General features: G+C 38.7%; 2 protein-coding genes across 2 annotated transcripts; both read left to right on the plus strand.

The window, feature by feature from the left end:
- Window positions 1–1,234: 1,234 nt before the first annotated feature.
- On the plus strand, window positions 1,235–2,583 carry LOC113702805 (heat shock 22 kDa protein, mitochondrial). Its single transcript, XM_027223950.2, has 2 exons — window positions 1,235–1,828; window positions 1,935–2,583. Exons 1-2 carry the CDS (start codon window positions 1,447–1,449, stop codon window positions 2,282–2,284), a joined length of 732 nt encoding a protein of 243 aa, XP_027079751.2. The 5' UTR covers window positions 1,235–1,446; the 3' UTR covers window positions 2,285–2,583.
- Window positions 2,584–8,755: 6,172 nt separating this feature from the next.
- On the plus strand, window positions 8,756–9,862 carry LOC113702778 (heat shock 22 kDa protein, mitochondrial). Its single transcript, XM_027223919.2, has 2 exons — window positions 8,756–9,119; window positions 9,206–9,862. The coding sequence occupies exons 1-2, from the start codon at window positions 8,825–8,827 to the stop codon at window positions 9,544–9,546; spliced, it is 636 nt and encodes a 211-aa protein (XP_027079720.2). The 5' UTR covers window positions 8,756–8,824; the 3' UTR covers window positions 9,547–9,862.
- Window positions 9,863–12,713: the final 2,851 nt, after the last annotated feature.

A 12,713-nucleotide genomic window follows, 5' to 3' on the forward strand; every position in this document is an offset into this window, starting at 1 on the left:
CTTTTCTTTTCTTCTTTGCCTTTTGCCATCAAAAGACTCTATGGAGATGATGATGATGATGATGATTCTACCCTTGTCATGGAAAACCATAAAGCCGTGTTCAGGAAAGGTGCTGGTTTAGTTACGGCAATGTATAAAAAACTCGATAGTTGTCCTATGAACCATATTATTATCATGCCTTTTTCTGTTGCCAAGTGTATGGCTATGGATGCTGAATACAGCCCACTCCTCTTTTCTCGGCAGCTTCCCTAAAATCACCACTTCTCCAGACTCGCTAAAAAAAACCCACGCACCACTCCACTACTGCCTCTTTTACAACGAAAGGCAAAAATGGCGTCTTCATTGGCTCTCAAGAAAACTTCCAACTCCACCGTCACCATGCCCTTTTTGGCCAAACTACTCCTTCGCCTCCCCACCAAAGCCCCCGTCTCCTCTGTCACCAGATTCACCACCACCACCAGCCGCTGCTCCTCCGCTCGCTCGAGTGCTGCGGTTATAATCGAAACTGACATGGACTAGGAGGATTACAAGACTCTGGAGTCGGTGGACGAAAGTGGAGTCACTACTGAATCGCCCGGATACGGGGGTGAAGCGGAGGCAGCTGTGAAAGCCGGGAGGGCTTATTCCATGTTGATTACCATTAGGCAATTCGGCATTGTTAAGCTTGTCAAAAGGGCCACTTATGAGTTGGATAAGAGCGATCCTACGAACATGATCATCAAAATGACAACTGTGTTTAAAGCCAATGATCCTTGATCTTCTCGTACTGCTATAACTTTTCGTGTTTGATATGGTTCCGGCAAAGTTTAACGTTCTGATGTAGTACTACCCTAGTGTCCTAGTAGTTTCAATGTTGTTTTGTTTTTTTTTTGCCTCTTTAATTCAAAGAAAGCCAATTATTGCCTTTTTCTCTCTCTCGGCGTGTGTAGCAGATCAAATCTTCGTTCTGGTTTTTCTCTCGAGTAAATTAGTAAATTAAGAAAAATTTACATGGGCATATATTTTTGGAGGAGGAAGCTTGAAACTTGGGTTCAAGAAAGTAGTACATTATTCTACAAAAAGAACTCCAAAAAAAAATACGTGTTATACTACATTTTTTTTACAAAAAAAAAAAAAAAAAGCTCTAGAAAATATCAATCCAAACGAGTTCCCCAAATTTTTACCATTCATTGAATTCTAGCACTAATCATCTAATTTTCTTTGGCTACCAATACTAAACAGACGCTCCCATCTCCAAGCATACCACCAGCTTGGTACCACCAGATTGTGAACTTAAAAAGCGAAGCACAACAGCGGCAGAACTAAATTCTACTGTCTCCAGACTTCTTTTACTCTTACTTTCACTAGTTTGGAATCATACTCCTTTTGAATTTCTATCCTTTTTTTCCCCCATCCCTATCTGTTTCTCGATTGTACTGTGGTAGTAAAAATTTGTCATATGCATATATGTTCTCTGATCCGGTTCTCCCAGCTGCTTTAATACTCTCCCTTCTCGTGGCTACTCACTGCAAGCAAATTCGTTCCTACAACAAGAAACCCTCTTCCAGTTTATCATCCTCATCATCAATGGCTTCCCTCACAACCCTTCCAACTGCCACCTCCTTCTTCTTCAAGAAGCAACTGGTGACCGAACTGCCACCTCCTTCCAAACTGCCTAGCCTCATTTCTTCTACTAGCTTCACTGCTCTCACCCCTCTCTCGGCCAAAAGTGAGGCCACCGGTACTATTCTTTCTCAAGAATCTGAATCTGATTCCGGCTCAGATTTTGAGGCTGAAACACTGGCTTCTTGCTTTGATAATATCTCCAACCCAAGCACTCTTCCCTACGGTAATGACTAATAATGACATATATACATACTAATTTTACCACTAACGTGTGATTTCTTGATATGTTTCTGATTTTTTTTTAAAAAGAGTTTCTTTTATTTGGTCAGCGAACCCTTTCCTGAAAGCTGGAAACAGGAACATTCTTGAGCTGCAGAGTGATGAAGAAGCCGCTAGAATCAGGGTTGACATGCCAGGAGTGGAAAAGGATGGTGTGAAAATATGGTTCGAGAATGGCGACCTCAAAATAGAAGGCGTTGAAGTGGCTGCTGGAGTTGGTACTGATGGCGGGATGGACGAGGAGGCCAGGAAATATGCTATTACGGTTAAGATTTTTGAGCCAGAGATGCTGAAGAAAGATGAAGCTACTGCTGTGATGAAGAACGGAGTGCTGAAGATGGTGATCCCTAAGCTCAAATTTGAGGAGAGGAAGGACATTTTGCACATTAACGCAGCTTGAAAGTGGATGAGCAATTGTCTTCTTGGCGTCCCATTTCTAACTTCCAATAGCGCTTCATATCTTTTTTTTTACCACCTTTTAAAGTTCTATTTTCTGTTTCTAGATCTACAGTATGTATAGATAATGAGATGTTAAGGTCAGTTCTCGAACCCTTTTGCTGACTCGTTAGTTTCATCCTTTTTTGAGTCTGGGATCAATTACGTTGTTAATGATCATAGATTATGACATCAATGTGTTGGGAATCTTTTGCTAGGAAAGATTAGGGATCATTACTGCTTGGTTTGTTCCTTGCTGATTTACTTCATGTTTTGTTGATTCCTCCATTCGGATGATCTTTTTTTTTTGAGTGAGGAAGTCTTGAATCAAGTATAGAGAAACAGCTAGCTTCCTTACTTCAACAATATTCAATTGTCAATTTTTTTTTTTACATAAGGATCTTAATGCCTTTTATTTTACTCCGTGTTAACCTAAAGGTGGAGCAAATTTGCATAAAGAATATGTCACTTTTACATGATTTTATTTACACGAGTGCCTTACAAAAATTGCTGTGATAAGTGACTTCAACCTTGATGCAGTGCGTGTAAAATATTTATCACGTTGTAAGCATTTATGAAAAGCTTAACCCTCAAACAATCGCCATCATACGTCTTAGACCTAATTGGGATTGTTATTTTCTGAAATTTATATAAAAGATGCATGTGAGATAAAATGTGAATTCATGAAAAATGTAAAAACTTTTTGGGGAGGAAATAAAAATGACAATCCGATACATTTTTGGCTAGTAACGTAGTTCTCTTTTTTTTTTCGGAAACGATAAAGCTAATCTATCTACATTACGGGGAAGGGGGTGGATTTAAGGAAGTCATGAGGAATAATTCGGAGGGACCGAGCCATCTACGGACCAGAGTGTCTTATGAGTTATGTATGACTAACCTCCTCTAATTAACGTGCGATACAATTGGTAAAGTAAATTAAGACATCAGACATTTCCTACAATTCTCCGAAATTTCAATCCCTACCTACGCAAACCCCCCTAAAACCCCTCAGATACCCACTCCCTTCCCCCGACCCACAGCAGGTTAGTCCAGAACTGCCTTTAAATGGCTTCCTCCTTGTTGGCCCTCACTCTGAGACGAGCCACTATCGCCACCGTTTCCACCACCAACTACGCTAAACTCCTTCACCCCAGAATCCCATTAACCACCACCTCCACCGCCATCAGCCGCTCCTTGTTCTCGCGCAGCAGCAGCTCCACAGGGTCAACCTCAGAATCCTCAGAGTCCTCTGATTCCGAGTTGCCCAAGCCAGATGAGGAGTACACCCTCCACCCATTGCAGATTTCGGGCCCAAAAGCAGCAATTGCTCTGAAAACAGAGAAGGACCCCAAGTTCAAGACCATGAGAGTGATTATGCCCGGGGTTGGAAAAGATAGGTATAAGGTGCGTTTGGATGAGGAGATAAATACCATTTTCTTTGAAGGGCAAGGAAAAGCAGAAATGGAAGATGAAGATTCTGGGAGGACTTATGAGGGTAAGATTGGGTTTAGGCCGCAGGCTTACAAGATTGACAAGGTCCTCAAGACTGAGATCAAACATGGGGTTTTGTGGATCTATTTGGAAGGCAACACACAGCCGTAGCTTAGTCTGTTTGAGCAGCTTTGAAGACCTTTTGTTTAGTTGCTAATTTGATGCTAGTACTACTATTTTTTTTTTCTTTAGCTGTTTGTGGATGTTTGATCTTGTTTGGTAGTTTGTTAAGTGGGTTTTGTTTATGACTTGAATCGAGCTGTGAATAGTGATGGCCTTTCTTGGTCTTGGTCCCATTGGGATGCATGCTCCCTGATGAATGATTTTCTTGTAATTTTTGTTTAACCACCCGTAACAATCGGGTAACTTGATGTTTATATGATGTTTGATTAATTCCCTGTGTTTCATTTTCTGCTTCCCTACTTCTTAAAGAAAGGACTTTATGCTGAGTTTAGAGGAAAACTATTGGCAAGGATTTTGGTTTTCTTGCAAGACTGCAAGCAAGTTCTTCCCTTTTGCTTCTCAATGCATCTGCGTGATCCTGGAAGTTTAGTTCAAGGTTCAAGGTTGAGAACTTCACTGACCCATCTTTTCATTTTTATTTTCTTAGAAAAGGGAAGGTAGAATCAATTGATTAGTGATCCAAAACGTGATCAGCTTCTAAATCTCAGTCATCCATCATCCATGTTTGAGAAATGTTGATAGCACTTAATAAAGCCGTAGATAGCAGTATAGTACTCAGGAATCCATCCATCCATGATCCACCCCACCATTGCATTGCTGTCAATCCACGGGCATTAAGGCTGTAGAATTCCACGTTAGCCACTGTGCATAGGCCAGATTGAGATTACCAAAAGAAAAGACTGCACTGCACTTTATTGTCCAGCCAGCACAGCAGGGCAGGGGAGCACTATCTGAATTCTGAAGAAGAAACATTTGATCAGATACAGCTGGCCTACAAATACTTGGCCAAAACGTAAACGCAAAAGTTAAAAACCCAAAAAAGATTAAAAAGGAAAATTGGCCTCCCTCATTGCAATTGTTGAGCTTGAGGATGTGCGGACGATACTCTGCAATAGTTATTTTTTTTTTTTGTCGTCTATTTGACTTCCATGAAGATGAAGGGAAAAAAAATAAAACAGAAAATCTTTCCCCCTCTTTTGCAGTCCACGTGTAAGGCAAGAAAAGTTCAATAACTCCCAATTTCAATTCCCAAAATAAAACCCTTGCGTAGCGTCCCACCCACCCAGTAACATCCCCACAGCTGAGCAAGACAAAAGCTACTAGCGCCTGAGCCTTTTTGTCTGCACCCAAAGAGAACGCCAAAAAAAATGGCTTCCTCCGCAGCTATCACCCTCCTGACCAAATCCCTGCGACCCAGAGCCACCTTCAACACAGCCATCGCCACCCGTTTCTTCTCCACCGGGAGCTCAGACTCCCCGCCCAAACAAAAACCAACACAGAGGTTGGTTCCCCACCCGTTTCAAACAGGAGGGCCTCTGATGCCTATAATGCATAGCCCAGTGAAGGGCGGTTGTCTGTTGAGGGTAAACATGCCGGGTGTTGGCCAAGATGGTCTGAGGGTCCATCTTCAGAACAATACTGTATTCTTTGAGGGTAAAGGAGAAGCGGAACACGAATCTGAAGAAGGGAGGGGTTATAAGGGCAGTTTCGAGGTGATTGGCATGAATATCAAGGTTGCAAAAATTGAGCCGGAGATGAGAGATGGGATTTTAAGGGCTTTTATCAGGGTCAATAAAATTGATGAGAAAGCTCTTATGGAGTCCGATTGCAGTGCATCCTTTTGAAAAATCGACCATTGTCTAGCTTTCTAGTCTTTTTTGTTTTAGGTCCAGGGTGGGGCTGTTTTAGCTTTCTAATCCACAAAATTTTAGGTATGCTCTATGATTTTATGGATTAAATGATGTTTGTATTAGTGATCTTTAATCCAGAGCGTAGCGGATGGATTTCTTCCCTTTTTCTTTTCTAAATTTTGCATAATACTCATTGACAAACGAATCAAATCTTAATGCTGAAATTAGTGGGAAAACTGTGCATTTGATTGATTGTGATTTGGTCAATTTCTGTCAGCCTTATGCTGTGAAATTTAAACGGTGAATTAACCAATGAATTTCAAAACGAAAACAACAGATGATTGATTTTCAGATGACAAATAATGAACACTTAATTATTATTTAAGTTGCCGTTCATTACATAATAATTGTTTACATACTGAGTGATTTTTCAAGTTGATGTGGGTGATTAACTCAATATGGAGATCACATACTGAGTGATTTTACAACGAATTATTTATTGAAGTAGCCCTTAAGTGGCTTACAAATGAGTACTCGCTAATATTCAGTTCATATCTTTTTGGCAAATAAAAAAGCAGCTTATTTTGTAAGCCCCGAGGTGGAAGTCGATTTCCATTGGCAAATTCAAGAAAAAAGAACGCAATACAGACGGATCCGATTTACGATTCATGTAAGCCTCGTGCCTGCATTCTACATCGATCCATCAAACGCCAGATTATGTGTGTTAAAGAGTGGCTGCCTAAGCTCTGTTTGGATTGTCATTTTTCGGATTGTTATTTTTCGTCAAAAAATTACGCTCTTTTTTGTGATTACATTTCTCTATTACTTTTTTTTTTACATATATCAAAGACTTGTTTGGATTGCAGTTTTTCGTCGGAAAATTACGTTGTTTTCCGTTATCACATTTTCCTATTACCTTTTTCCCTCACATACATCAAATCGCTACAGTAATTTTTTCATGAAAAATCATGAAAAATGCAATCCAAATCATTATAGTAATTTTTTCATAAAAATTCATGAAAAATACAATCTAAACGGAGCTATAATTATATATATTCCTATGTATGCATGAAATTATGGATCATTTTAGTCTAGAGATATCATAACTAAAATTACATGCTTGGATGAAAATTCGATTCTCTCCAAGAGTTACTTCCTTCCATCGAAACATTTTGTTTTAGGCTTCTCTTTTGGAATGGATCATGTTCATGGTACGAGGGAGCGACAGACTTTTTCTGCTCCCCGTGTCGCTTTCAAATCTGATTCTGTACCATTTGCATCCATCTTTTGCCTGCTTCTGCTGAGTTGCAGGTGCATGCCAAAGGTTTTTTGAATCCCGAGACACACAGACTCACCAACCTTTGCCTACATGCACTGAAACCTTCTTCATCTTAAGATTTCTTTTTGCTTTTTAATTAAGGCAAACCCATCTTAAGAATTAATCAAGCACCATTTAGAGATTTAACTCTTTTGCATGCCCTCATCAATTTATAATATCTTGTAAATGCATTCATGAACATATACCACCTGCCCCTTTTAGTTTTACCCACTTATTTTTTTCACTTCCTTTTTACGCACTTGTACTTCCTCCATCCATGTAAATGTAGCTTAATTAATTAGCTATAGGTGGATTCTGCTGAACTTTTCTTTGTTTTTCTGGTTTTGTCTGTTTCATTCCGGTTATGGGCTTATCCTGTTGGTGTGTTGATGATATCCCTTTTGTTCACTAACTCCATTAATCCTCGATCGGCAAGTTTTCTGGGTCATTTTTCTTTTATGGTTTTCCAAACATTTCTAAGATAATTAGAATAAACTTTCTGAGTTTCTATTAGTTCCTTGCGGTCTTTCTTAAAAATTACTGCTGTTTGTGAATGATCCCCAAAGAGATATATATACTATAAGAATATAAGTTACTGTTGCCCGTCATTTCCCAAGCCCGTCCAGGTTCCGACCACCCAAAAAGTGAAGGCAAAACAAAATGCTCTAGTGACACTAGTGTACTGATATTCAACACTGAAGCGTAGCAGTCTGAGTGTTAGTTTCAATAACGTCAGTATTTCATGAATTGTGCAACACCATATCTGGCCAATTACATGAATTTTAGTGGTTGCTATGCCGATTTAAGCATTTGTCTCGTTTAAGCTGTTTTGTTGTGGCTTTGTTTAGAAAGCAATTTTTCTTTACATTCATTTTTCGAGAACACATTTTTCAATCACCTTTTTATCTCACGTGTATCAAATCGTTACAGTAATTTTTCTGCAAAAAATTGCAGAAAAATGCAATCCAAACAAAGCCATGCATGTGGTAGTAAGACGGGGGTTAGCATTTCAAAACTTAACATAGTTAAAGTAAGTAATATGCTTCCGGTCATTTTCATTCAAATTGATGAATTAGCTTGATACTAATTTGTTGAATTGCTTGACTCTCAATTATATATAAGATTGCGCATCCCTGACGTTGTGGATTGGATTTCTTAATAGATGCCTTGGATTTTTGCCGTTGTAAATTGCATATTAACATAAGAAAAGCAAAAAAGCATTACACAGGATTATAGGGATACATATTATATATCATCATTTTAAGAAGCATACAGAAAGCTAAGAATTAATAGGGACTACTATATAACAGTATTATGTTTATACGCATCAGCATTGATCTCACTTTCTTACCAAATTAATACTACTGCATCATTTTTCAGAATTATGAAGTTGATCTCACTGCATTTTGTTGTCACAAAAAGCATATTGCACTCGCAAAATGCTGGTTGATCTGCTGGCCATACTGGTACCATCACCATGAATAATTAGCCATCACATTTTGCCTCGTCACTTGAAACACCATGCATGCTCTCAAAGTCCTCATCTGATCCAAATTCCCCAACAATTAAATACATTTATTTCAATGCATTAGCCAAAATGCATTTATATATACATTAGTTTTTCTTGTACATACTCCATTGCAGATGAATTTAGCTGCTACAACAAATCAGTAATTCATCAGAAAAAAAAAAAATCACAGCAAAACACTTGTAATCAATATGATTACACGTGGCACAATCCCATATCCCCGCTCTTGTGCTGCTCCTCTCTAGTACAAATTTTTCCATCAGATTCATTCTCCCACGCGTCCTCTTTCACTTGACTGATACCAAGAAAATTACTTTCAACAGAGGAAAACCTTCATTTTCAATTCGGTCATCAATGGCTTCCTTAAGAACCCTCCTCGCGGGCACAGCTGCCTCCTCCTTGAAGAAGCATCTGATCATCACAAATGCACGTCCAAAACTAGCCGCTACCACTTCACTTGCTCCCCACCGCCTTCAGCTCCTCCCCACCACCAAAACCTTCACTTTCCGCCCTCTCTCCGCTCCTAAATATTCCACCTTCATCGTTTCTGACTCCGACTCTGAAGCAGCAAATGAGTTCTGCTCTGATTCCGAGGCCGATGCTGAAGCCGTTGAAATCTTCTCTGATGAATCCAAGAGTTTCCCATATGGTAGACTAAGACACAAAGCTTTGTTTCCTTTTGTACTCATTGGTTCCACGTTTTCCTGATTTCTTTGGTTATTCTTCTTATTGCAGAAAACCCTTTTCTAAAAGCTGGAAACAGGAACGTTTTCGAGATGCATGTTGATGATGAAGCAGCAAAGCTGAGGTTTGATTTCCCCGGGGTAGGGAAAGAAGGCCTGAAAATCTGGTTTGAGAATGGTAACCTGAAAATAGAGGGTACTGAAGATGCTACTGATGTTGACGGGGTGCCCAAGGAAGGCAGAAAGTATGCTGTTACATATGAGATTTTTGAACCAGGGTTGCTGAAAAAAGATGAAGCTAAAGCTGAGATGAAGAATGGGGTCCTGAAGGTGGTCATCCCCATGGTGAAATTTGAGGAGAGGAAGGAAGTTGTTCACATCAACGTTGCCTGAAACTGAATCACCATTCGCCTACCTGGTTTCCATATCTAATAGTAGATAGAACAATTTAGGATCTTCATCTAGTTTCGGACTTTTTCCTCTAGATCTGCTTTTGGTTATTTATTTGGAGACTTGGATCCCATTTGCTGGCTCATCTTCCTTATTGTTGGAGTCTTGAATCGATTAAGTATCTGTATTTAATCATGAGTATAGATTTTCAAGACATCACAACTATTTTGGAATCCTTTCCTATGGGTAGTTGTACTGCTACTGGTTTTATTTCTATTGATGTGCATCTTTTAATCCTATTTAATTGGTGATACTAGTTTCATGGTCGTTTTCATAACTTTGGTACATTTAGAATCTGAAAGATTAATGAAGGCCTGCATCAAGTACATACAATGGCTTTTGTGATTTGATGATGAAATTTTATTTTTCACCTTCATGTTTAATGATATTTGAAGAAGAATAAAGCATGAAGAAGTTGGAGTCCATCTTCCTCACTCTACTAGTGCGAGGTCCTTGCAGTTTATTCCGTGGCTATTCGCCTGTTTATGAGGACCTTGTGTGTGTCTGTGTATATATGTATGTATGTGTTTTTTTTTTAAATCTGTTTGGTTCCTTAGCAATGTGGCCTTTGTTTTAGGCAGTGAGGATTTTGTCTAAATGATCCCTTCCTGCTAACTCGTCAGTTTACTGTTTACAGTGGTCACTTCATATATTTATTAGGGGCTGAAATAGAAGATGGCCACATCTTATTACTCTTGAGTGTTTTAAATGGGTTTGACGTATGGAATGAATTTAGCCGTTCGAATGTTTGCATCAAATTGTTATGTTCTACTTCTTCTGATCTTCATTAATCTTCTTTGTGGTGGGGTTTTTTTTGTTGTAGCAGATGCAACAAAACAGGAGAACAAACAAGAACACTAGAACAATTTTGAGGGAATCAGATTTTATTAGGGTTTTGAAACGAATCAGGATACATTACAGAATGAATATATGGTGTATATATATACAATCAAACAGCGAGACTCCCAAATAGCTCAGCGAAGCGTAACATAATCGAATCGCCATAGGACGAGGACCTGATTTAAGGCATCCTAACATTTTTGAATTTGGGGGGGGGGGGGGGGAGTGTTGAAGAAATTGTGCCCTTTTCTTGCCATGCCATTTTTGTTCAAGCCATGATCAGACTCTTTTTGTTTTGTTTTTTGTTTTTTTCTCTTTTGAGGTAATCCATTATAAGACTTGAGCTAATACATGACAGTCGAAAATTTTTCTTTTTTCCATATGTTTGAAAGCCGCTGTTGGATATGTTTTATTGAGACATGTTGTCGCATCAAAACATTATGGATAAGTCGGTCGGGCTTGCGTGGATAGAAAATTATTTGAAAATCTTTTTTGAGAAATGATAATGTAATATTTTTTGTGAGGTGACATGTATCATATAAAATGACAGTTAAAATAAAAAATAAAAAATGATTAAGAGATGCATCTATTGCAACTAAAAAAGAATTCATAAAAAAAAAATCACAATCCAAAACCCAAAAGCAATTTTCGTTGTCACTATTTAAAAAATTGAGTATAAAAAATGCTCAGTACTTTATGGAGATTGAAGACAGTACACACTTAATAGGCCGAAGAGGCTGCACTCTTCTTATCTGTATGATGTGGATGTGGGTTCGTATTCTATTTTCTTACAGGCTTGTGGTTAACTGCGAGCGTCTGTTCTTTGATTTTTTTTTTTTTTTTTTTTTTTTTGGGGATCAATCCGTTCTTTGATTCAATATGGCTACTATTATTGTCTTGTGTACTTGAAGAAGTATCTACTCTGCTAAATTGTGATATGACGCCTACAGTTACTGCTTGAAACACTACCAAAACAACAGATTTAGTGCAAGGCAAAATTTAAGAGAATCAAAATGAATGTCAATTATTGCTGGTGATTCTTAATCAAAGCGTGGATCACTTGAGAAGGGTAACCTACACAAACACAAAGATGAGTGCCCACGTTGACAGACAGCACTTCATCCTCCATTCTGTTCCTTATATACTGTTCCTGACATTTTGATCAAATCTGACATCTCCCTTTGCAATCACCACTTTATTGCTATAATCAACCGTACATTCTTCCAGCCCTGCAAAAGTTCGTGAAACACTACCACATTACAGACCTATACTAACTCGACTAGTACAGGTTTAAACCTTGACATGCGATCTTTCAATCAATTTGTTACTATTTCTGAGAAGGTCTCACCATTGATCTTTGAAATTACTTGAAACACTCTCCATCTGCAAATTGCACATCCAAGATTCACCTTCAATACTACCACCTGAAACTGCTTCAAGTAATGCCAATTTAAGCAGAAGATATCAAACATTTCAGAAGAATTGGATTACTTTCCAACTTTATCAAGAAAAAAAAAACAGAAAAGAAGAAATGTTCTAAATATGTGGAAGCACGAAACCAGTAGCTTTAACTCTAGCAAGTGAGATGAGTTTCTGGACTTACCGAGGGGACTGTTAGATTTGCAACATGTAAAAGAGCCCGCTTATCGAGCCTTTCCATCCAAGCATATAGAAGAAATTTTGTAATTAATGATGACAAAGTAAATTCTGCTTATGTACCGAAAACTTTTAATCGGTACACAGACCAACTTCCTTTATCCTCTCCAATTCACCATGTAGTAAATTAAAGCAAGGCCTACAACTATGTAGTATTTTTTGCGGGAGCACTCTTGGATGTTAGTCAATAATGCCTAAACAACTGTGGATTATACATCACGATGGCCTTCAAACCTGAGACACTGCGAAGCAATATATGTAGTACCTACCAGGGGTGTGATTGGTTTGGCCGGTCGCATGTTATGACCACCAAGAAAGATTCGCCTCCCAAAACGCTTTCTTTCATGTCCTCATCAAACCTTTTGCTAATGCCTTCATATTTTATGTGTAGATAAGGTTACAGATGAGTTTTTAACTAAAGACTAGAAGCTCCGGGACGGAGAATAGTATTTCAAATATCCCGAAATGCGGTATTAAAATTGAATTAGCTGTTCGTCCGCCCATTTGGTTTACTGCTATTGGGAGCAGATGGAAACGAACCCTACTTAATTAAGTGAAAAAAGGTGCTTCCAGCTAAGCAATTTACATTAATTCGACACCCGTTGCCATCGCTC

Source organism: Coffea arabica, chromosome 8c, assembly GCF_036785885.1.
Source record: "Coffea arabica cultivar ET-39 chromosome 8c, Coffea Arabica ET-39 HiFi, whole genome shotgun sequence".
Taxonomy (NCBI): domain Eukaryota; kingdom Viridiplantae; phylum Streptophyta; class Magnoliopsida; order Gentianales; family Rubiaceae; genus Coffea; species Coffea arabica.